Below are 26,534 nucleotides of genomic sequence, written 5' to 3'. Positions count from 1 at the left end.
TAAATTAACAAACATTTTATTTGTTTGTAATACAGACAACTTAAGAAACACTTAAAAAATTATATTGGAGTCCATTCCAATTCTGGGTCAGGTCAGGAAAAACAATGTTGATGTATTAAATAATATCCTATAATTCGACAGTAGATTAACTTCAGTAATTTTCGTGGTTAAATAGTCTTAAATATGTGTATTTACAATTGTGCAGCCTTAAAAAGAAGTCCCTTTCTTCCTATCTTCTCTCTCCAAAGCCCTGTGAGCACAGTGCTGGCCTCTAAGCTTTCAGACTCTCATCCAGACTTCAAATATCCGAAGAGGAATGTTACAATAGCAAAAATCACAGCAACCCCAACTTCCTAAACACTTCATTTAAAGGGAACCCTCTGCAGGCATTATCACTGAGTCCGTATAAATAGCAGCTTCTTCACATCCAGTTCCGTGCTAAATTATTGCTTATGCATTTTCTGTTTCATAGACCTAGCATAGATGCAAAATATCTCTTCTATTTAAACATCTGCCACCTTGAAAGCTACCACCCCTTAAGTGACTCACTTTCTGCTACTGCTTTTCATGTTTAAGAAGCTCTTCCCAAGCACAGTCTGCAACCTTTTAAAACAAAATGAATTACGTCGGGCTAGTTTAGCACACAACGTTCAGGCACCATTTTTACGTTTATTGTTCCTTTTATGTTTGGAATTAGTATTTGCTATATTCAGTCTCCTACAGAAATAAGAATCGGGTTACACTTTCCAGATCTCTAACTGCCCTGCATTTCCTTGTTACCTCACTGAACCAAGCCACTCATTGGCAAAATTACCACGCAATTAACACACTGAATATCCCAACAAGTTAGAAAGCCTGTTGCAAGTGCAGAGGAGCAGTGATATTTACAGTTAATGAGTGAGACGTGTGCACTGGTACAATTAAATTCGTTTAAACAGAGACATTAAAACTAAGAGCTATATTGCATCTGACTTTTGTTTCGCTTAATTTCTAAGCGTGATCACAAAAAAATGGATTCACAAACCTAAAGCTCTGTAACAGAAAAAAAAACAAAAAACAAACAAACAAAAAAAAACATCAGCTAATTACTTAGTTTCCAGCATGAGGCAAATTAACTATCAGTGATGTAAATGAGGAGAGAAAGCCTGTTTCGGCATATCTTCTAAGATCTGCCCTACAAAAATGAGCATTTATTAATGGTTCCCTTCTGCATAGAACTAAAAGCAAGCTAACTACAAAGGTGTCTTTTACTTACCTGAACTTAAGCTACCCTCACTGGATGCAGCCCTTAGATATACTGTCACATGACTGGAGCTGTCTGGGCAAGTCAAGAATTTTCTTTGGAAGCCATCAGCCGTGCATTACAGGCCCCAACCCAGGAAAAGACTGGGCTGGACTCACTGTGCAGCTCTCACCACCAACTTCTTTTTGGTCTGGATATTTTAAATCAAAAGACGCTGAGTTACAAAGTATGTTTGTTTCCCTATCTGCATAACAGCACGCTTGTTGTAACAAAGCTACAATAGTAATGAAGACACTCCATGTAATTATTGACATGGACTACTAGCCTTTACTTCACTTTCATTATTTAATGTCATTTCATATGGTTCAGAACTGTTTTCCAATACACACAATTTCAAACCTAAACCTGGTGTTCAGTCTTTCGTATGTCACTTCTCCTACACTCCATTTAATTTCTCCTAATGGTCTGTTGTGTTTTCAAGAGTCAAGCATTTATTAATCTCTTTCAAGACAATAAATCTTAATGAAATATTAACGAGCTAATTGAAGCAGAAGAATTTCTAATAAGCACAATAACATTTCGTTACTAGAAGACGCATTATCCAAATGCCACGTGGTGGAGATAAGCACATCTGAACAAGTGTCAAGAGGCAAAGTTTCATACAGGGACACCTCTTTAACAATGTGCAAGAATAATTTCTAATTCAGCCCACGCTGACTGAAACACCATTGAGATATAAGATTAAGAAATTAACCAACTACCGAACGCTGTTATGAGCAAAACAGCCTGAATGGATACCTGTAACCAAAGAACAAATGCAGGATGCTGGGTTTGGTTGGGGTTTTTGTTGGTGGTCTTTTTGTTTGCATTGAAAGTGTTTGCTTTCGAGTACTTCTCCCCCCTGAAATGTTTCTACTTCCCTATGAATGACAGTTTCCTCATTACCAGCACTTCATGATTCATCCAGCCTGAAGAGTGAACTTCACAGAAAGAACAAGCACAGTAATGAAGAAGGTAGCACCGTTAGAAATAATCACTCTGTCCAAATCAGCAAAAAAAAAGTTCATTTATCCTTATTCAACATACTATAACATTCAACAGCCTAATAATACAGGGTAAATAGAGCTCTCGTTGCCATATATTGGTAACATTCACAATGGTCATGCATAATACAATCAGAAGTTTTCCGGGGTGCCACTTGCAAGTGAGCCTTCATGCAGATAGGCATTCAGCTTATAAACTCCATTTTCCTATTTCCTATTAGTCCCTGAGTAGTTAATATATTTCTACCTACAATATGGCTATTAAAGGCATTATAACCACCATTACACTTAGTTGTTCGTAACGGAAATGCAATGTGGCTTTAGGAAGAAGCAGCACGGAAATAACAGCAAATTAGTGGTGACAAATACAGACTGCATTTTTAAAATGCTTTATTTTTGTAAGCAAGGTAGCTGAAGAATAACATAAATTATTTTAGTCATGAATACAAAGCAGCCAGCTCCTCTTGCCCTTCATTAATAAATTGCTACTGTGAATACAGACATTTGGGGCTCTGAGACCTCTCTAATTGAGCATTTCCTTTACATGAAATCATCTAGATTTTGACCAAATGTAGGGTCATCATGATCCTTCTTTTAATTACTCAACAGCAGTGCTTAAAGAACTTAAAAGAACCAGGGATTTTCTTTGCTTAACAAGTCTTTTGCCTCTTCAATTAAAGTGATCTCTAAATCATTCAGAATTCAAATGGTGGGCTTTTTGGTGGACAATTTGCATTATTGCCAGCTGCTCAAAAACTATAAGCTAGGGCTCCCAAAACAAGGGGATTCATTTAAAATTAAGACTCTGGGATGGGGGCTGGGAGGAGGGAACGAACACAAGTTCTTTCTCTTTGACTTCTGCCTTCCAAGCAGTTACAAATTGTGTTCTAAAGTTCTCCCTTACAACCTTTGGGGCTAGATAATGACTTGAATGAAAACTGACTTTAAGTAAGCAAGTTACTCAGAAAGAATGTGTTTTTTTAGAACACAGTCTTGAGAGTTACAAAATGAAAGTATCACTTAACAAATGAATTTCCAGATTTTAGCTTACATCCAAGTACTGTAAATAAGCTCTTATAATATACTTCACCTGGTTTTCCATATTGTAAGAAATTATAGATTTGCTACAGTTGTTTTTGGATTTGCATACACAGCCTATTAAAACTATTACACGATATAACCTATTTCCAAACATTTTGATTTCTGGTGAAATTTGCTAATCCCAGTTTAAACTTCACATGATAATTATTTATCAAGAGATAAACTCTACAGAATTCTTATGTATGGTCAGAAAGAAATCCCTTCTGCCCCAAATTTATTTCTAGCTACCACTAAAAGAATATTATTATTATTATGTTACAGAATAACTCTTTAATGACTAGCTGAAGGCCACTATACCTACAAACAATAATTAGCTTTCACAGGGAGTCAATGATGCTTCTACCAGTAGTTACTCAGGCTAAAGGTGAAATAGACATAATTAGCAACAATCATTTGTTAAATGATTAATATCAAGTAGCTATCTAAATTTCACTATTGAAGGAAATTCGGAATAGATAAGATCTGTAGGAATTGCTGAGTTACTAGAAGCTGAATAGGTTAGTCTAATGTAATAATTATTTTAGCAAAGAACAGCCTATGTCTTATAAGTTCTACTACAGCTGATCTGGTCAAACAATTTCAACTCTGGTCAGTTGGACAAAAATAAGGTAAAATATGTATTCTTACCAGCATCAAAATAAAATCTAAATATTTTACATTAAAAAAAAAAGAAAAATCCTGTTGATTGCAGGCTTTAAGTAGGAAATTTACTGAAGTTTTTCCTCAGTTCAATTTTTGTTATTATAATTACTGAATGGAAAGGAATTGTGCTAAAATGCTTGGAAACATTCTTACTAGACAAGGGTACTACCTCAACAGGGAGTAATGCTTCTGAGCAAAACTCACCTATATGTTAATGCACTTTTTCAAGTTTTCTGTCTAGTATGCTCAGAGATATAAATAAGAAATTTTTTAAAAGGCAACTAGTCTATCACCTTTACTGTGGGATTTAGGTTTTTGTTTGCTCAAAGCCCTACTTTGGGCCCTCTACAAATAGAATTCTCAGAGAGTAACTGATAGGGAAAATACAGAAATACCTAACAGCAGATGCACCTAAAATAGATGAGTTCTTAGAAAGCACTGCTGCTTATGTGGTATTTTTACTGACAAGATGTTCTCTGCTAATCTTTAAGTCAGACTGCATTCACTGCACTTGTTTCAGCACATACCAATCTCAAATTAGCTTGAAAAATCAGTAGGTTTGGCAAGGCAGTCACAGTGTTCTAGAATATAGTATGGGAAGTTTGGGAAACAAACTAAGGTCATTGGCTGACACCCAGCCCAGTACAGCTATGAGCTTATTACAAGCCATTGCCAACTTACACATCTGAACTAAAAAACTAACAGTAAAAAACTGCATCCACTCAATAAATCTGCCAGCACTGTCAACTGAGAACACTGATAATAAAGTATAGGCATGGCATATTCAATATTCATTTTATTGAAAACTGAGACTTCAAGAAATCAATATGCATTTCTGGTCACCAATATTTAACACTAGTTATTATTTTGGTTCATTTTCCACCTCATCCCTGCAATTCCCAACCTCCAGAGCCTCAGCTGCCATTAACGTTAAGCTTCTGTCCTCCTCCACAGGCTGAAATTGGTCCAAGATTACAACAATACTTCTAAGCGTGAGGAGTGCTGCAGACCAGATTTGTATTAAAGAAGAGGCTGTAACTGATTTAAAATGAAAATAGAAATAAACATTGTAACTAGTTTCTTTGGAGAGAAACCACTGTGGGCCCCAGAAGACCTAGACAGCACAAAAGTGATCCTTGTTAATGACAAAATCACCTTCAGTCAAATCAAAGAAACATTTGTAGGCTTGTATGAAAAGCAGAGCTGAGCTACTTTCAAAGTAAACAGCGGGAATTCAGACAAAAGCTGAGCAATGGATGGTTTGGGAAAGCTGATGCAGGGATACGAACTTAAGAAAACTTAAAACTTCCTAGACCACTCCCACTATCAAACATTTAGGAACATAATACTCACTAGAGAATATTTTACAGAGAATAAATATTTTGAAGACATAGAAAAATAGTTCACAGCATCAAGGTACCTGTAATATATTACCTTGAAATAAAACTTGTATTTAAAAGATTAAAAAGAGAAAATTACTCTTGTAGTGGTATCAACTTCTCATTCATACAAATATTAAGCAGAGTATAATATTTGTTTTTCATATATTCACATTATTGCTTGCTACCACAACTGTACAAGGAAGATATTCATAGCTTACATTAATGTTCATGTACAGTAATTTTAGATACATAAAGGAAACTTCAAAATATGATTGAGTAGCAATTTAGAAAAGCTATGTGTGAAGATATGTACAACTAAGATACAAGCAGAGGAAATAAAATACAACTGGCCTGACCCAAGCATATATCATACATCCAGTTTAAAAAAAAAACAAAAAAACGTCTTTATACTGTGCAGAAAGCTTTGTAAACCAAAAGCAATGAGCAGAAGGGTGCAGTACATGATTATAGAACATAAATTTACACTGCTGACCAGCATACCTTGCTTTGATTACTTCTGATACGTGGCACCTGCACTTGTGTCCAGAATTGTCCTATTCAAGATTAGCCCAATAACTTTTTTTCGGCTTATGTGGCTTAAAATAAAATGAAAAATGAAAAAAATAAAAAGAACCCTGAAAGATCTGCTTGGAGAAAAAAAAAAAATCAGTATAACAATTCCTTCTGCACCCCTGTGTACTGTATCTGGTAAACAACACAAAGAAAATGATACATGGCATTAGCCTGAATTAAAACTGCTACATTGTAAACCAATGTAAAATATTGGTTTATATATACTAATATATTGTTGAAATCTTGAATTCTACTAATTGGATGCATGCAATTCTCTCAACCATTTTCTATTATGAGTAAAGTAAATCTATATCGCTTTTTTTCTTCTCAGTTTAGAACTTCTTCAGAACCAGCTGACAGGATTTCTTCATGAAAAGCAGAGATTCCTACTAATGCAATGGCATATGAGTTCCAAAAAGCACAATTTCAAAAGGAACTTTATTACCCTCTTTTGTTGGAAGAAGCTAGCCAATATCCAAAAAGAAACAAAACTATTTACAACTGACTAGTCACTGACAAAAGTTTAGGTAGATCTTTGATGGTATTTCAGCACATAAACTAATAATGAAAAGGACTTGCACAATGTACAATCGAACAGTTCTGTTATTTTGGGGTAAAAAAAAATACCTGCTCACTTGTAGAACATTTTCAGCTGTGTATTTATAGTAATATATGTACACACGCGCGCACACATAAAAGACTCTCTGAAAATCAAGATACATTAACAAACAGAAGTAGTAAAAGTAATAACTTAAGTAGTAGTTAACATTTGCATGAAATGACTTTGCAGAGTTTGACCAAATGCACTTTGAACATGCTCTTAAAACAAATGGACAAACAAAAATAAAACAAAAAATGAAAGAATGGAAACACCACAAGAGTCTGTAGAACCAATGCTATGTCACCACCAGGAGAGCACCAAGCAAGGCACCATTGGAAAGACAACATACTTGAATAAGTCTCTAAAAATAAATCGAATGCTAATCTGGTCGAAAAATCGGTGTCTTTGGTAAAAATTCTATAAGGATGACCTGCACAAAAAGAAAAAAGAAATTATTAAATGACAGTAGCAACTCTGTGATAAATAACAACGATAATTCACTTTCTGTTGGTGGTGGTGTTTGGTTTTATTTTGAAGTCAACTAGGTAATAATACTTCCACCAGGTATGAAAATCAAGTTAAACACAATGTTTTGGAGGAAGAAAATCCTAACTAGTAAAGAACCAAGAGGAAACAGAAATCTGTCTGCTAACACTAAACACATTTTAACAAACTGAAAGAACCAAAACTGTGTTCAACATTTACTTTCAATTACGTATGTAATTCTCTTAGAAATAATTTCCACTCAGTATAGGATTCTAAAAGCAAGTCTACACTTCGAAACTCATGTAGAAATTCATATCGACCACTGAAAAATGTGCATATCAAACAAAGCTGCAAGTATTTAACAGGAAACATAACTGATGTTTCTGTATGATTATGCTTCAGGTCCCTATTCAAATTTTAACTATACAGACCCAGTTCTGTAAGGTCAGAAACGCAATTCAAGCAGTTACCTTGTTTTATATTTAAATAGAAAGCTCCAAGAGTTTAAGTGCACATTTTCATTCTTCATGAGACTACCAAATACCACAATGGTTGTACTAGTAAAAAATGAACACATTTAGTAATATAACTAAAGATTTCATTTACTTGAAAGGGGAGCTTGGTCTTCTACCGAGTTAAAAAAAGGATTTCTAAACATTTTTTATCAAAAGAATAATAGAATTTGGCTGCTTAGGGTATAAATAAATTATCTGATTGCCTGATTACATACTGAACACAACAAAAGAAAAAATGTCTCTGATATGACTTGAGGCCAAGTCTTTTGAATAAAATTGAATGGTATGTAAATAGTATTAGAAATACTCAGAAGTGGTTTGATATTCTGAGGCAATGCAAACAGCTCAAAACCCACTGACATGAGTTGACCACTGGATGCTGGGGAACTCTCAGGGCTTCTGAAATTCAGGTAAGGTTTAAAAAGAGAGCAAAAAGAACAGCTGAAAGTCTGGTGCTTATGCCAAGGGAGTATGACAACCTTAAACAATTTAGCATCTCCAAAAGTGGGTGCAGAATGTGAAGCAAACAAAGCTGCAGATTTTGTGTACAGAAGCATAATTTAATCACTTATTTTGAAAAAAAAAAACCAAAAAACTATTCAAAATTAAATCAGAACTACAACATTAAGGGTAGTTTCTTTATTTAAGAGACTAGCAAATTATTTAACTGAAACTGAGAGAACGATATAAGGAAGCTTTAAAAATCTGATTATACATATTCATATTTTGCATATTCAATGTCCCATATCACAAACTGAAAATAAAATCTTAGGTTATCACCCTGCAAAGCTCTACATCCATTCTTAGATATTATTAATGCAAACAGTTCAAATCATTTTAAAACATATTTAACATAATAAATGATCATTTAAAATGCTGCTGAGCCGCAGTATTTGAAAACTATCTGTGTGTATGTCAGGGATTTTTTTTTGCTGTTGTTCTTTTTCAATTGAATCTGCAAAACATTGGACAGAACCAAGTTTTTCTTTAGAAAAATAAATCAGTGACGTAAAATTCTTAATTCAGGAGAAACTCCAATTTACTTTGTGAAGTTTGCTTTATGCAAATATATCTAAATTAACAAGTTTTGTAGAAAAGGTGATACAAAGCGTCTGCTTATTCAGTGAACTGAGTAGAGCAATTCTGCAGAAGAAAAAGGAACTTGAAAATCTTATGTTTCAGGCTAGAAATCAGATCTAATGTAGAAACAGGAAAATAGAAAAGGCTAAAAGGAAAATGCTAATATAATTTCCTACTATTTAATCAAGTTTAAAATCAATTTTACATGCCTGATAGCTTTGCTGTTTCAAAAAACATGCAAGTTCAATGAAAGATCATGGATAAGTTAGAAGTAATACAGTAGATATTTCTCAAAGATTATTCTTTATTTAAAAAAATATTTAACTCCTCTTGTCACCTACAGGGTTAAACAAAACTGTGCAAATTCAGATAAACCTTACATTTTAACAGCTTAATTTCACCCTATCTAGTACCCTTTGTCCACCTCCAAGAGATTTTTAGAATGGAAACATTAACAGCATCAAGAACTCGCAGGAATACTGCCAGCTAAACAAACTGAAATTCTACATAGGACACGATACATTATACATAAAACTTATCACTGTGCAGATCTTCAAAAGGCTTACGTGGTCTCAGCCAAAGACTGGAGTTTTAATTTTAAATTAAAAACTAAACTTAAAAGCTAAAATTAAACTAAATTAAAAGCTAAACTTAAAAATATTATAGTGATGTTGATTTGAGATAAAGACACTCTCAGGACATTTGAGATAAGGGGCAGTTAAAACCCAAAAAGGCTAAAGGTTTCTTAAGCTCCAACAGCTTAATTGAAAGGTCTTCTTCCATACTTTTAGACTTGATTAGCATCATATAAAACAGCCATATCTGACTTGCTGCGTAACCAAAGTTGTGATTATTCTTTATACAGCATCTAAAATTTCACACTCCATCAGCTCATGTTTGAGCTATTTTATCTTGGCAATTAATTTATTATTTTTTAGAACACAGTGAAGCCTTGTTTTCAAGTCATTCATAACTTTATAAATCAGTCCTGCACATGAAACCATGCATCTGTGAACCGTAGAAAATCCTTGCACTCAAGGCGATTAAGCTCCTGACACCTTTACTGATTAATAATCACGAAAAGAATAAGATCAGAAGCAAAATAAATGATCATTTAATAGAGAAACTCACAAAACAGCCCTTTAACTTACATATTCCATCATGTTATTCGTTTCACATTTCCTTTTGCTTAGTCTCCAATGCAAGCACAGCTAGACAAGGAGGAAAGAAAAAGAAGAAAAATGAGCTGTATTTTATTGCAGCACACAGACTGGCCCATTTGTCCACCTTTCATATTTTTCGTTCAACAAAAGCATCTGTTTCCATACTGTGCAATTCAAACTCCAACAGTACGAAGCTGCTCCCTGCGGCACTCACCTTGTGGTATAACCTATTGTTTTCCCATTCTAATAACTTCTCAATCGATCTTCGTGTCTGGAAGACAAATGAGAAAGAATTTTACTCTTGAGTGGTTTTAGAAAAACTTTGTTTTGCAGCTGCTTTTGTGTGAAAAGGAGAGAGGTACAGGACAGTGACTGAGTACAGGGTGGTCTGCAGCACTACCAAAACTTCCCTGGTTTTAAAAAGTAACCAGTGGGGAAAACTGCTTTTTTTGACACACAAGTAACTATTGACAAAACAGTGTAGAAAGATATAACCAGTTTGGAACAAAATCTGTTCGCATATATTCACCTTCGTAGCAGTTACAGCTTCAAAACCTGTTACAGAAACTTTAACGTGACCTAAGTATAAATGCAGGAGCGTAGCTCAGAAGTACCAGCGGTCTAAACGCTGCTTCTTAGAAGGTCAGCATTTCAGCAGACTAAAGTTGCAAACAGTATTTTACAGTGTCATAGGTTGAGTACAAACATGCAGTAGTCTATTAAAGCAAACAAAAAAGGAGTTGTTACTTTTATACTCAGATTTTAGGGAGCGAATCCAAAACGCAAGAAGTTTCAGTAACTCAACAGAAGCGAATGTTAGAAAGCCTATGATTTGTATAAAGAGCAAACCCAGTATTTAGGATTCTAAAGCCAAGTTTGAATGCCTGTCTTTTCCACAGCTGACACTTCAGATAGAGAATTCCAAAATCTGTTTCTTCGCAGCTTTTTCAAACCACACACACGAGCATTAAAGGACTTTCTGCGCTGTAAAGTTTCACGGCATTTTGAATATAATTATTCTGTTGTATTTACATTTGAGAAATACATTCTGACATTTATGGTCATTTGACTGCCAGAATATATACTGCTTAGCTCTAAATGGGATTTGCTACTGACTATGAATAAATAGAGGATAATTCATGGTGCCAGGTGTTAAGATGAGACCAACAGAGCTGCAGGTGCAAAAGGACGGAGCAATGACAAGGATCAAATACAACTTAGTGCAGCTGCAGCTTCCTTACAAGGCACAGAGGGGTGAGGGGAAGGGATGAGAAAGCATCTTGCTGCTATTACTACAAAATACAAGTACTGTAAATGAACCTTAACAAATCAAGCTAAATGCTGTCCTGGCAAACAAGAATGTCTGAGCAAACTAAAAATCAGACAACAAATTATTCATTTCCCATCATATAACAACATTTTCTGCTTTAAAAACTCCAGTTACTCTCCGACACAATATTGTGGTGGCTACAGGGAAGCACGTCTGAGCACGGACTGAGGTCACGTGATTAAAAATTAGATCATTGCCATCCATAAATACTCATTAAACTGAATTTTTATTATTCTGTATTTTAAAAAGCGTAAGTCAAGGAATTATCCAAAGGTGGAGGTGCCAGCGACTAATTTATCACTTCAGTTTGGAATTGAGCGTTTTGGGGGTTATTGTTATTATTATGTTTTTAAAGACAGTGCCCTTTAACAATAATCAGTAGACCTCACTTGTTTCTTTGTAAAGATAGCCTTTTAGAGTCTGCTCTCCTTTTAAATGAAAATAGGGCAGCAGTTATGGTCACACTTTTGTTAATTTAGTTGCCAGTCAGCTCCAAATCAAAAGAAAATAAGGCTGCAGAGTGTAATTAACATTCAGTTCAGTCGTTTTGTCCCTTGTCTAGCCCCCAAGCTTTGTTAAAATTGCCATCTGAATGCTGAAGGCTGTAGGGAAATCGATTTGATTCTAATCGCACCATGAAAAGAACATGATCTAACTGCTTTCAGCCCTCCGTAAATCTGTACTAGGTCTTTAGCACAATGCAACTTCCAATTTAAAAAGCACTGAATGTCTCGTCAATGACTTTGTGAAGAAAAAAGAACAAGGAGCAGACATAAAAATTCCAATAGTTGTTTAAGCATTAAAGTTCATTTGCATCACAGCAAACCTGAAAAGGGCTGACCTCTCAAACCGCCTCTCAGGTCTATGAAGTTGTAGCCTTGACAAGCTCACATTGACAGAGCTCATTGACTCTGAAAGGCTACTCTATCAATGGTGAAAAATGGCAATAGGTTCTACTCTGAGCAGGCATCTGCCTGCCCACCCGCTGCTAAACCAATGGCAAAACCGATTCAAAACCTGAATCTACCTTGTAATCTTCCTCGCCGGGACCTCTTAATAATAGATTAAGATCACTATACAATTTAATTTCATTGTTTGCCCAAAAGAGTGTGAAAAACATCTAAGCTTTTCAAACTCCAATAAAATTACAAATATATTACAATGCATACACATAAATAAGAAACTGATAGGTAGTTATGTAGTATTAATTGGTTGTCTTAAATAGGAACCCAGTTTAAAGTCATTTGAGCAGCATTAGATAAAAACACACGCAGCCTTGTGACCATGATAATTTGTGTTCCCAAGGATGTACATCCAAACCATCCTGGAGTATAAACTGGGAGACACACAAGTCTCAAATCACACCACATTACATATAGTAGAATGTTAATGAAAATTAGAATGTAAATTATTTTTGCAAATCTCAGTGCTTGGAATAAAAAGAAATGAATTAAGCAGCATCACACAATTCACTATAGTAAGTTTTCTTCCTACTTGACAGGTGAAAAAAAGCACTTGCACGTGCAGCTTAATTAATCACTGCTCTTGACATCTCAATGATTTACAGTGAGGAGCAGGTGAGGATATACAAAACCAGAAAGGAACACTTGATTTGAGTGTAGCATTTCCAACACACTAGGATGACAAGCTTATATATTCTGTCAATGGTGTACAGAAAAACCTATACAGCAAATTATTTGTTAGCCACAACAAAAGCACAAATTAAGTGGAAGAGAGACTTGCTTATTAAAAAGATCTAACACTATCCAGCTTTTACATTTTTTCTTAGAAAACACATTAATATCTAATCAAATATTAAACTGCAATTCAAATATAGTTTTTAGAATAGCAATGATGTGAAGGTTTACTTTGTAACATATTCTGTAAAATAGCAGACAGCGTTTAATGTTGTCTAAGTGTTTTTGTGACATAGAGCTCTTCAGTCTAGATGCAGCCTTTAATGAAAGAATCTCTATAAAATGACTTTCAAGATGTTTAAAGATGTTAATGTATGACTGTATTCTTTGGAAATTCAGACTACCAAAAAAGCCCAAGTCAGAATGAGTATTTACCAATCTGTGTTGCTCTCAATTAGATAAACTCTTGCCCGGAACATGAAAAGTATCAGAAAAACTAACTATGAACTCTTCACACACACACACAAAAAGGAAGTAATTGTTACAAACAAAGCACCACTTGTACTATCAACTGCAAGAGCTTCCTCTTATGCCTTCACTGTGTCTAGTGATGTTAGGTTGCAGTTCCAGATGCAGTCATGGACTGTGAGGCTGTACAGATATAAGGCTCCTTGCAGTGCCTGACCCAGAACATACACATTGCATCAAGCAGTACCAGCAAATGAGCCAAAGCTCCCTCATCTCATGCTGTAACCCAGTGAATGACTAGCATAATACTAAACAAAAGGTCTTATGTGATAACCAAAGTTGTGCTTGTTTGAGTAACTCCTTTGCTTTAAGTGGAGAAACAGTGCAAACAGTAACAACACTATTCATCATCACCAACTTTATTCACAGCTGTCTGGAAACAGCAGAAGTTCCCTTTACATGCTAGCCCCATAAGCTGCACAAGGAGACTTTCAAATACAAGACTTTAACACAGTCAAGTATTAAAAATCACGAATATTGCACTGAAAAAAATAAACATACTTTAAGCTCAAATTTCACAACACAAGGAGACCAATTCAAAAAGCTTTTTGTTGATGGTCATACAGCCCAAATTTCAAATACAACTCAAGGAAAATCAGCTTAGAATCCTATCAGAACTCTGAACTCCACTATCTCCCTTCATTCAAAGAAAAAACAATGATTGAAGTAAGAGTCTATTAATTTTCCAGACAAAGACACACTGGTCTGCAAAATTCACACTCAAGTAATTTTGTTATCACCCCTAATAGGGACCTATAAAGTTCCAAGCTAACCAAGTCACATAGTCATATGCTTGCTTTCAGCAAGAGAGAACATCCCCGAACTACCTCTGTCACAAACAAATTATTTCAGAGATTCAATACTTTCAGAAAGAGTTTGAAAAAAAGTGTGAGTATATAGTTATGCTCAGGCAATATCAATATTGATTAATCACCTTTGTGTGAAAAATGTAAAAACATTCTATGGGTGGAGCTTAGATGGAGGAGGTCTTGATACTGCAGATAGCATCACTAAGTAGCATGTTGCTTCTAGTACTAAAATGCCTTCTGTAGAGTTTGTAACTGTGGACTGTGAAAGAAATCTAAACAGTTTTAAATATTATATTAATGGCATGAAAATATCAATACATACATAACTGAAGTACAAGTATCTTTATAGATGTTTAAAAAGGTGTCTGTTAGACCACGTAAGTGTATCTTGCATCACCTCTCCTGTTAGCAGCTAAGATAATTCTTTCTAAAGACAAGCTTAAGCAGGCTTATATCAGAAGCCACTGCAGCATCTGTGCAAGAAAGTGACTGAAACCCATACTACATGGACAGAATAATACCTGGAAACAAACACAGCATTTCTGCTGGAAACATCGTACTGTGGAGAAGCCTTATAGTGAAAAGTCTTGACCTTGGCAAAACTAGCAGTATTCCCCTGAGAAGGCCTAACTGATATGGAAAAACACATTTCCTGGACAGACAGATATTGACTCAATCCCTGAAGCATCAAGATGATAACTAATATTGTTACCCCAAACTTGAATTGGTAAATAAGGACTTTTAATTCTTTCATACCAAGATGAAATTCCAGCTCTGAATCTGTCATTAAACCCACAAATCTCCATCCCTCCAAATAGATTCATTTCTGGACACGAGGAAGGCATTTACCCACCTGCTGAATGACACCATCACAAGAAGGGCCGCACAGAATGTGGAAGGTAGAACTGACCACAGCAGGGATGAGAACAGAACAGAATCTGCCAAAGTATCTAGTAACATGCTACAGAATATAGTTCAAAGCCAGTGTAGGTGGAGAAACTCAACGATCTCAGGTTACAACTGTATGAGGAAATGAAGCTGTGCCCAGAAACTTTCCCATTCAGTTGAAGCCAGCTGGCAGGGAAGAGCTGACATCTCCATTAGTAAGTTTTCATTTTCTGAACCACCCATAGTGTCTGGAGCACCCTGATAATGCCTAGAAATTGTTACACAATACAGGACCAACGCCTGCCACGAACCTTCCTACAAGTACAAATTATAAAGCTCTAATTCCTAGGAACACTCCCAGGTTTCACTTATTAATATGTTTTATATGATTGTCCCTTGAAACAATTTGGAAAATTATTCTCATATCAGAGCATCTCCCGTCTCAAGTTCCTGGCAGGTATGTAGAGAAGAAAATCTTTTTTTTTCCTTCGATTTTGAAAATAAATGAAATATATTAATAGCAACAATAAACAGAACTGATACGCTTTATTGCTATCACCCATAAATTTAATCCTGCGTCTCTACTGTACGTTTAATTTAATCAGCAGTTTGGAAGTTGTAATTAGCTTATGTTTATACAGCACTCTGAAGATGTAAATTGCTATGTTAGTGACAATTAATAACAGGGTTTAAGCAGCATTCATCAGCTTTGTTTGAATTCAAAAACAAACAAGCAGCTCTTGAAAGTACTAGTGCAGACTGCTCTTAAATCTCTCATTCTACTCATTTTGAGAGACTGCCCATGAACCTTATGAAGCACACAATTTCCATGCAGCATATTAGCTATTAAGAAATCTAGAGATATGGTATTTTATAATAGTTTTCACTGTTACTGTTTCTGTTGAAAACATTTACCCCATTTACACATCAAGAACAACAGCACTTGTACTGAAAACTGTCAATTAATTTGAAAAAGTGGCTTCAAATGGGCATCTCAGCCTGTAGGGATTTTTGACTTACAGCTCACTAAGTCATTCTTTTGATTCAAAGAAAAAAAACCTCAGTGACTTATTGTCCATCTGTATAACATGGATATTGTCCCAGGAAGGATGGTACAATCTATGTACAACTGCTGAAGATCACTGATGATCTAGATCTGCAAATAAGGGACTGTACTTCCTGAAATTTTCTTGCAGCTTTTATTCATCTAAATCCAATCAAGACCACATTAAAGGAAAGAGGCAGTAAGATACTAAATCAAATTAAACAGTCTACTGGTGAAGAGTACCAGGCTTTTTCTCTAATATCTCACTGCAAAAGAAGAAAGGAAACAATACTGTACAAAGATTTCAGAGCCTACGCTGAGCAAAGTAATGAGAAGAAAAACACAGTGAAGGGAAAGCTTTCACTGTATGGAAATACATTAAAGTGATAAAACTAACAATCAGGCTTGCAAATGCCTATGATTTAAAAAATGCCTAGTTTGAAGGACTTGATTTAACAAGACAAATCCATAACTTAATTTTCACATAAATGCACAAAAATAAGCATATATGCTTGTTATATAAGCAACCATTCGAAGTGTGTAGCTTCAAAATATGTTACATTTGTGACTGCATTCACATATTAGAATTCAAAAAGTCATTGTGAGCAGCAAAGAAAAAAAAAACAAGAGAATTACTGTTTATTTATTATTATTCAAAACTCTGAAATTGCTGTTTTCATTTCAAGTCTTCCTCAGCCAGTTCCAGGATTAAGAGTTCAATTTGGGAAAGCACTCCTGTACTTGCTAGTTAATTAACTCTCCTCTATATTATAGTCATCAGCTCACCCGACTGAGTTCACAGGTCTTCACCTGATAGACAATAATCCTCTAAGCAGACATCTATATGTTGTGCTGCTGATACAGACAAATGATGTTGCCACAACATCTGACTTAAAGGATTTTTATTCCACAGCAATAATCAAACAGCCTGAACAAATGTATTCAGTGCTATCAAAAAGGCTATAGGCATAAATTCTAGTGCCACTACACCACTCACAGTGGCACAACACAATGTTCAGGCAGCTGAGTCCTACCTTTAATTTCACTGGGGTTTAAGCTTGTAAATCCAGCATGAATCACTCATCTTCAGTGCAGGAAAAAGTATGGAATTCCTTAAGTAATTTCTTCTGAACAGGGCATCCATACATTGTTTCCAGATTTATCCTTCAGGAAGAGAGCTTGCCATAACTCCCATCCCAAGCTAACTTCAACTGAAGCACTCCTCTGTTGCTTCACTAGGTTCATACACAGAACCTCTTTCCTCAGACTGAAACTCTGTTTCCTGGCTCCAGATACTATGAGCCCTTACCTTTTCTCTGACTATTAAACAATGAATTAAGAAGTTGATTACTAGTAGTGACTTTCAGTGCTGGATTAAGGGGCATCAGCCTCGTCCTCCCAAAAGCAGCTTTACTTTTATGACCATGTTACATTCTGCTACAACAGCTCATTACTTGAGAAGAGGGACAAAACTTAAGAACATCAGAAGCTTTCGGCTTTGAAGTTACACAGGGACAGTAGAGATGTGAGTTTCCCTTGTGTTTTTAACAAACAGAGCTAGACTGGAACAGAAAATAGTTATCTCTGCAAGCTGGTTAGGGCACCAATTTATCTGTTGAATGAATCAGCTGATTTCCTGCAGTAGACTTTCAGGATATGGATATACAGTCATCCTACAGGAAACTCACTAGTTCGTAACAGCTTAAAGGTACAAAACCAAGGGCTTGAAATAATTCAAACTGACAACTGTATCTTTCCAAGGACTCCAATATTACCAGCAGGTTAATCTACATACATTTAAAACTAATTTAAAGTAATCCCTTCAAGAGAGTATTTGTTAAGATTTACACAAAAAATTGGACAAAAGAAATCTGCTCTATTCTTTTCTGTTTGTTTGCTTTCAGTACATGGGAGTTTCAGGAGTTCAGACATAGCTTTTATAACATATAATGGTAATACCAATACTAAAACTACAAAAGGAGCTTGCACAACTTCTGGTTTTAGCAACACCACTTGCTCAAGCAGGTGTGCATTTGTGCAGAAGCCTTCATCTGCAAATGCTTGATCAGTATTGAAAAGATGAGCAAATAAAATTATAAGCTCACATTGCAGAAGCATACAATCACTGTCAATTTTAGAGCATTGATTTACTGACTGTGTAAAATGAGGTCCTCAGTAAAGAAAAGCACGATAGCGCTCAGTGTACAGTACAATGATTTGCAGCATTAACGGGTATTACACAAGATGGATTACACACAAGCATCACCGTGAACTGGAAAGATTTACAGTGCCAATACAAGAAGAGGATGGCAATGCACAGAGACTTCTTGCAAATAAGTGAAATGGGATTAGCCAAAATTTTTACACATGTGAGAACAGAAGAGATGGGGAGGGTTGCAAAATTACTTGCAATGGGATTAGGGAGGTAAAAAATTAGGCACATGCAAAAAGCTTTTGTTATGAACAACACACCAAGTGTTGCAGACTCAGACAAAACACTAATTTCTAGCTGTCAGTGCAAGAAAAAAATACCTTACTCATCTCCAGCTTGGAAGAAAGGTAAAACAATCTTTAAAAAATTCATTTGTAAATGCAAGCATATGGCTACTTAGGTCACAGTATAACTAGAAACTACTCATAAATACCTTTCACAACAGTCAATGCCCAATTCTGATGATTCCTAACAGAATCACAGAGAAGCTATTAAAAATGCACAGTTATTACTTTAACAGTAAGTGCTGTACAGCACATGGCTCTAGCAGAGACACTGTGCTAAACTACGAGTCACAGAGTTGTAAGCTCAGCATTCTGACTGGTGCCTATTTTAAGTGGTATGACAGACAAGAGAGATCAAAACATATGAAATCAAACTCATCTACGTAAGCAGTAGTATATTTTATTAAAGCTGCCAAGAAAAAAGAGGATATGAGAAAAAAGAGGAAAAATAAAGGAGCAAAGCCAATACAATTCTGACTTACAAAAATAAGAATAGTTCAACTTACTCTTTTACTGAGGCAGATAACTGGCCACATACTACAACCTAAAGTGCAGCAGCAGCAAAGGCATCCACAAAGTAGCCATCGTACATTAACTGGAAGGTTCTTCTTAAGACAACTGTTAACTCTACTGATGCTGGCTTTAAATTCCTCAGGAGCAACCTACAAGAAAAAACAAACTACCTATTACCACAACAGTGTGATTTATTACTCTGTGAATGGACCATGACTTAAGCTTTTGCTTTTTTAATAGCAAAAGTCTTAAATCAAATTCTATTTTTTTGTTGTTGATGCTGTTCAGATACTCACCTTTCCAGTTAAAGATGAAGGAAATTCTGCTTCAAATTTGTTGCTTAGTCCAAACCTGAAAAAACAAAATGATATTCATACCAGAATCAGAAAGCTATGAATACCTGATATGAACCCTAAGAACAGCATCAATTTAAGAAAAAAAAAAAAAAAAAAAAAAAAAAAAAAAAAGTATTTCCTAAAGGTAATTACCATCCTACCAGACAGAAATATGCAATTATAAACAGTCTGGAATTCATCTTGCCTCCAGTCTCTTTTAAAGTTCCCTTGACATTTGCAGACTCTTCCTTAAACTCAGCAAAATCTTTATAAGCAACTGTATCAAATATGAAAAAGGAGAAGAATTTAAAGGAGGAAAGGTAACAAGACAGTACAAATCCTCCCACTCCACCCAGTACATACGCATCTTGAAGAGAAGCTCATTTAGCAGGATCTAAGCAGAGTAACACCAAATTGGTCTAAGCATAGAAATGGGTTCAGTAACACCTTGCTTATTCAGAAATAATAACAATAACTAGTTAGATTGTATTTTGTGTTCTGAAACTTACTAAATGTGGTTTAAGTGCTAACTTGAAACAAACAAACATCCATATCAATTGAGAATTGAAAGCTATGAAAAAGTCTTAGATGAACTAGGATTACTGGCTGTTCTAGGTCATGGAAGTAATGAGTGTCACCTTGTCTTCAAAAAAACAAGAAGACTGAAAATCCTGTTTGTTTTCTATCTTACAGTTGGCTGACAGGGTTCATGAATGGAAACACCTCAAAGAAAACTTGAATGCTTTCTGGCATTCAGTCTGGGTTGTAGCTTAGGGACTATACAGTCTGAAAAAGGTGATAACAAAACCATATGACAGGTTACTAATTTGGAAAACAACACTCAGGTCAAATTTAATTTGCAATTACCAACTCCCTGAATACAAACCAATGCAGACTTACCAGCAGATACTACACACCAAATCAGAAATTAAACTATGCAAGACTTCAGTGTTGACAACAAGACCAATTACACAGCTCAGTTGTGCTCAAGGTAACTCAAGTGCTGATATACGACAATTTTAAAGAAATTATTAGAGAACACACTGATTGAGCAGCAAGGTATTCCTCAGACAATCTTTTTTTTTTTACTAAACTGAATGCTCTGCTTGCCAATGGACAAGTGTGTCCAAGTATGTAAATGGTCAATGAGCAGTTCAGTGCTTCACCAATGGAGAGGTCAATGCAGACAGACTGCACAAAACCAAGTGGGCAAAAAGTGGTACGTGAACTTAAATCAGAGGTGCTGAATCTTGGGAAAGCTAAACTAAACTATGCTTATATGATGCTCAACTTAGTTTGGCAACTAGAGCTCTCAAGGCATGATTCTCTTAAAACATGAATTAAATAGCAGCTGCCACAAGAAGTGGCATGGGAAGACTAGGAATCATTAGCTAGACAATTAAGACCACAACACAGGGTATCATGTTGACTCTTCATAAAACCCTTGTACACCCACATGTTCAGTACTGGTTGCTCTTCTGGCATCCACATCTCATGGAGAACTTGGAGTTAAGAGAAAGCAGGGAGAAGAAAGACTGATATAACTAAGGGAGTAGAACAGCTGCCTTATAAGACCATGAGGCTGACATTAACTTGGAAAACAGAAGGCTGAAGGGGTTATGGGATTGAAGCACAAAGATTCAAGAAAGGAGTGGTTAAGGTGAATGATCAACCATTAATCACCAAATCCCACAACAGAGGGATGAAGCTGGCAGGAGACTGGCTTTAAACAGATAAGGCAAGAGCTTCTTTAAACTGCAAGTAGCAAATTCCTGGGTTTATTTTCACTTGAGATTATAGAGGCAGACTGTGCCAACAGATTTTTAAGGCAGATTAGACAAGTTCCCAGTCAAACAAGCACTAAAGGAAAAAAAATGTCAAAGTCTATATTACCCATACACAGCTGCAGATGCCAGAGACTATAGGGCAAACAGATGCCAGGAAAGCTAGGGTTTCACACAGCCTTCAAACAGCAACGTCCACTGCCACAGTTTGCAAAATCATGCCAGGATAGATGGCTTATCAATTGGATGTCATAGGTAACCCTTTCTTCACTAGGAGAGTGGTTAGGCCCTGGAACAGGCTGCCCAGGGAGGTTGTGGATGCCCCGTCCTTGGAGGTGTACAAGACCAGGTTGGACGGGGCCCTGGGCAACCTGATCTAGTAAAGGTGTATGTTTGGTGGCCCTGCCAGGCAGGGGGGGTGGAACTACATGATCCTTGAGGTTCCTTCCAACCTGGGTCATTCTGTGATTCTGTAACCCCTACATATGTTCTTCAGAAGTTAGATAAGTCATACCCCTGCCACTGACAGCATACAGTACCTTAACTTACACCTAAGTCATCTAACACAGTGGAACATTTTAAGTAGAAATCCCTCAAAACTGAAGAACAGAAACTTAGCTAGAAAAATGTAAGGCAAGTTAACCATTTCAAGACATAACACACACACTTATTGGAAATACAACTTTACAACTGAAAGTTCTGTGGAATATTCCATGGCAGGAAGACCTTCCTACATTTCCCCAAAATCTTGAGTGAAACCTAGTACCCAGGCAAAGGTTATGTCAGAAGCATCATGTCTTATTAGTTAAGCTACTTAAACTGCCAGTAGGCTGAAGACGAAACTAAGTGCTGAAAAAAAAAACCTCACATATCCACACATATTTCATATGCAGCCGAGCCTGGTGACACCACGCTACTACATTGTAAGTTCATCTACTCAACAGGGACATGCTTCCTCTAAAACATCTCATCTTCAAAGAATGAATCATAAAGCAATCTTATGTACCTGATACTTCAACACCCAGAAAAGATTAAATGTGAACTAATACAATAAAGGAGTGGCCAGCTGTAAGGATAAATCCATCCAAAGCAACTCTTGGTCCTCAAACAGAAGTAAGGCTGAGCCTTGCATCAAGAGATGAAAGAATTTCAGCTGTTCCTCTACCTGCAATGCTAAGGGAAGTCTTTACCTCAAGGCACGAGCAAGTAAAGCAAAAGCTTATGTTCCCATGTTCCCAGTGAAATCACAAAACAACATAACTGCAGTCTCATGCTGAAGTTTGGTTGGGAAAACAGCAGAATAAAAACAAGGGGTTTTTTTTGTAAATGTATGATCCAGAAGTATTTAAATACTCACAGCTTCAAACACAAGCCAATATTCATGGAGATTACAGCACATCTGCCTGACAAAGACAACCCAACTCGAAAGCTCCAGAGTTACTGGAGTCTTTTAGAATGAAACATCAGTATTTATAGTAAACAAAATATTCTTCCCCACTCTTCTATTTGGAAACGGTCACATTGCCTCAGTGTGATTGTAAATTGCTTCAAAAGTGGCTTTCCAGCATGGAAACTTCTGACCAATACAGATGCACTTTGGTAAAGCCACAAGCAAATGAGACTAAAATTCATTATTCAAGATTTGTGGCAACATTTAATATATGTTGGGATAGCCAAACTGAAACATCAAAGCTCACCAGCTACCAATAGCATTCTGAGCTTTCTATTTTACAGTTGCCACATGTAGGTGGTAAAAAATGATGACTCCATACTTCAAATGCTCTGGTAAGTAAGTGATACAATCCCAGTGTTATCACTGTTGACTGCACGCTGTAATTTGGAAATTAAAAGATTAGGAACTACACATGACACTTCTACAGTTTCACTGTAATGATACAGGAGCTCTGGGAAAAGCAGCAAAAACTGCCTTAAAATCAAACATGTGAAGTAAAATCCTGGAGCTGCACTTCTCAGACAGCTGTCCTCATTTAGCACTACATGTCTTTTGTACTATGCTCCATCCTCAGTAAAGCATACATTCCCCTGCCTGCTCTATGCCCTTCCTCTTTTCATACCACGACCTCCATGTTTTCAATATATGCACGCTCACCTCACAAACGAGCACTTCCTTTAACCTTCCTGGAACCTGAAAAAGTGTTTCTTAAACATGTCTCTGCTTGAAAGGCACGGCTGAGTTCCTCCCTTGTTTACAGTGGGGAGAAAGAAATGGTGAGAGGCGGAATCTTCAAAGGACAGAAACTACAGTATAGGGCTCAGCCAACACACCTTTTCTCAGGCTGCAGCTCTGATCTTCCTAACACATAAAATTGATAGCCATTATCTCCCTCCTCTTTGTCGTCTGTTATTGAGACACTGAACCATTTTTTCCATTCTTCTTATCTATCACAGAATCATAGTTGGAAGGGACCCTTAAAGGTCATGTAGTCCAACTGCAATGAACAAGGACACCTACACAGCTAGATCGGGTTGCTCAGAGCCCCATCCAGCCTGACCTTGAATGTGTCTAAGGACACTGCATCCAAATCTCTGGGAAACCTTTTCCAGTGCTTCACTACCCTTATTGTAGAAAACTTCTTCCTTATAACCAATCTACATCTCCCCCGTTTTAGTTTGAACCCATTTCCCCTTGTTCTATCGCAACAGACCCTGCTAGAGAATGTTCCCTTCTTTCTCATGGCCCCCTTTTAGAGAATGAAAGGCAGCTATCTGGTCACTCCAGAGCCTTCTCTTCTCCAGACTGAACAGCTCCAGATCTCTCAGCCTTTCCTCACAGGGGAGGTGTTCCATCCCTCGGATCATATTTGTGGCCATCCTGTAGACACACTCCAGGTCCATGTCCTTCCTGCACTGAGAACTCCACATGTGGACACAGTACTCCACAGAAGAGGCCTCACCAAGTGCAGATCAGAGGGGCAGGATCACCCTCCTTCCCCCTGCTGGCTGCACTCCTGTTGATGCAGCCTAGGATAAGGTTGGCTTTCTGGGCTGTGAAGGCACATGTCCAACTTGCCACCTCAAATACTACTACTGAGTACCAGGATACATATACTTATATATACAATATAATATATTCTTTTGACTCTCTTTAAACTACTCAGCTTAGAAAGGACTCTCACACACTTCCACTGTCTGTTGGATGAAATCGAGTCATAGTAAATGCCTTCCTGACATAAATCTGTAGTCATAGAAGTGACGTATTTCAAACAAAACATTATGACTCCTATAGAAGATCAGAGGATATGACAAAGGTCAATGAAGAAGAGAGCTTCTATTTAAGTACACACACAGCAAAAGCAGTCAGTACCTCTTTAAACAGCAGAGTCAGAGACAGACCAACCCAGCATTCACTTTATTTAACCACTGATTTTTATTTTACTTTTTGGCCAGGCCTTCAAAGCACATACATGCTTTTATGCCAGGCAGAACAAACTGATTAGACATGTACACCTTGTCCTGTTTCTTAAATTCAACGAGTGAATGTCCTGACAGTGATCTAAGTACTAGTAATAAGCTTCTCCATCACTAAGAAAAATGTTATAGGCTGTAGGAAGGTGAAAGTGGTTACCACTATTCAGGGAACTGTTTGTGTGCCCAGTACAATAAACAAAGTTCATTAAAATCCAATTGCATGATGTTGGAGGTCCACGCTCACACTTCTTTACTCATCCAGAAGCTACAGAACTAATATTTTGAGGAAGGTATTACAGTTATAATGAACCGGTGACCATTAATAAACAATTAATGAGGCAGCTATCCTTCAGCCACAAAGTCCATACCAGTCACAGACATGGTATGCAAGCTTCCTCATGACTTTACGAACAGATCATGCACAACTGGTCTTCATGTACTGGAGAAGAAACCAGAGTTTGCCTCAATTTCAGCTCTTGATACACTTCCATCTGTCAATAAGACAACCATCAATGTCCTTGATCGCTCACCAGAAAGAAAAATGAAGGCTACCAGCTTATTTTCACAGATGGCAAACAGCCACTGGATAACAAAAACTTCCTGATCACCCTGAACTGAAATACAAAGTCAGCCACTGAATATTTTGGATATGTTTTCCTTCAGAGGGCTTCACAGCCTCCTGCCCACTCCACACCCTCCCAAGCTTCCAAACCACTCTGTCTATCACATCTTGTTTCCTGTTTATAGCCAGCTGACAATCTGCACCACCTCGTCGTCAGCATTTCATAATATCAATCAATTATAGCAGTGATGAATCAAAGCGCCACCAAACTATTCTGAAGTTAAACCCAGATTTCTGGACGAGTCAGTATCTGGAAATCAGCAGAGGTCACAGGAGTCAGAGTAGAAGAACACAAGACCTTCAACTCTGATGCTTCTGCTGCCAGGCTAGTCCTGTTGAACAGTTAAAATATACTTTTTTAAATGTATACGCACACAAACAGAAGTATCTACATAAAGTCTGTCGCACGGTGCTTTCTCTACGTTGTTATTTCAGTATTTGAAGCTGTACATCACAGCTGACAACCCTATGCCTCAACAGCGCGAGCCCGATGGAAGCGACTGGAGGGAAGCCACCCTCAGTTGTTTAATTATTGAGGAGCCCCACACCAACTCACAGCGTTAGCGCCGGGGATATTTGCAAACCAAAACTCGCAGCGACTCCCGTGTCAGACAAAGTGAAACCACGTGCACCCACCGCAACCCAACGCGACCGCACACGTACCCGCGTGTCCCAGGGGCTCCTCCTGCCCCCCGAGAGCCCTCGGGGGTGGACGGCGGGTGTGCAGCGGGCAGGCAGACAGCTCGGCAGCGAGTTCCTGATCCCACGCAGCCCCACGCACCTGACTTCCTGACACCTCAGCGCTTAGGACCCGTGCTTCGCATTCCTCTCTTACTCACAGCCCCGCATCTTCCTCGCCTCCCGCAGTTCCCTGCGAGCCCCAAGCGACCCCCACGGGGCCCAGGCCGGCAGCGGGGCAGCAGCACCGAGGCAGCGGCAGCAGCTCCGGTTGCCGTCCGCAGCTCGGCCCGCCGCCCGTCCCCGGCCTCCCCCCGCCCCCAGCGCGCAGGCCCCGGCGCGGCCCTTACACGGTGACATGGCCGGATCCGCGCACCACCACCGGGTCGGGAGAATACTTGAGGAGCTGCTCCTCCAGCGCCCGTTCCTCGTCCTCCTCCTCTTCGTAGATCTCGTCGAAGTCCGCCATGGCCGGGCCCGGGAGGGGAAGGTCGAAGCGAGAAGCCGAGGCGGCGGGCCGGGCTGGGGAGGGCCGCGGGAGGCCCCAGGTCCCGGGGTCGGAGCGGGCGGCCGCAGGCCCGCGGGGAGACGGCGGCTGCGAGACCGCGGCT

The 26,534-nt window shown here is 37.8% G+C and overlaps 1 protein-coding gene across 1 annotated transcript; it reads right to left on the bottom strand.

Annotated features, from left to right (window-relative positions):
* Positions 1–26,534, bottom strand: CHIC2 (cysteine rich hydrophobic domain 2). Its single transcript, XM_015862339.2, has 6 exons — positions 26,274–26,534; positions 19,372–19,426; positions 19,069–19,224; positions 10,044–10,100; positions 9,818–9,877; positions 1–7,015 (listed from the first exon to the last, which is right to left on the bottom strand). Exons 1-6 carry the CDS (start codon positions 26,390–26,392, stop codon positions 6,965–6,967), a joined length of 498 nt encoding a protein of 165 aa, XP_015717825.1. The 5' UTR covers positions 26,393–26,534; the 3' UTR covers positions 1–6,964.

The sequence above is a fragment of the Coturnix japonica genome, chromosome 4 (assembly GCF_001577835.2).
Source record: "Coturnix japonica isolate 7356 chromosome 4, Coturnix japonica 2.1, whole genome shotgun sequence".
In the NCBI taxonomy this organism is placed as follows: domain Eukaryota; kingdom Metazoa; phylum Chordata; class Aves; order Galliformes; family Phasianidae; genus Coturnix; species Coturnix japonica.
This window is presented reverse-complemented; position numbering and strand designations above follow the sequence as displayed.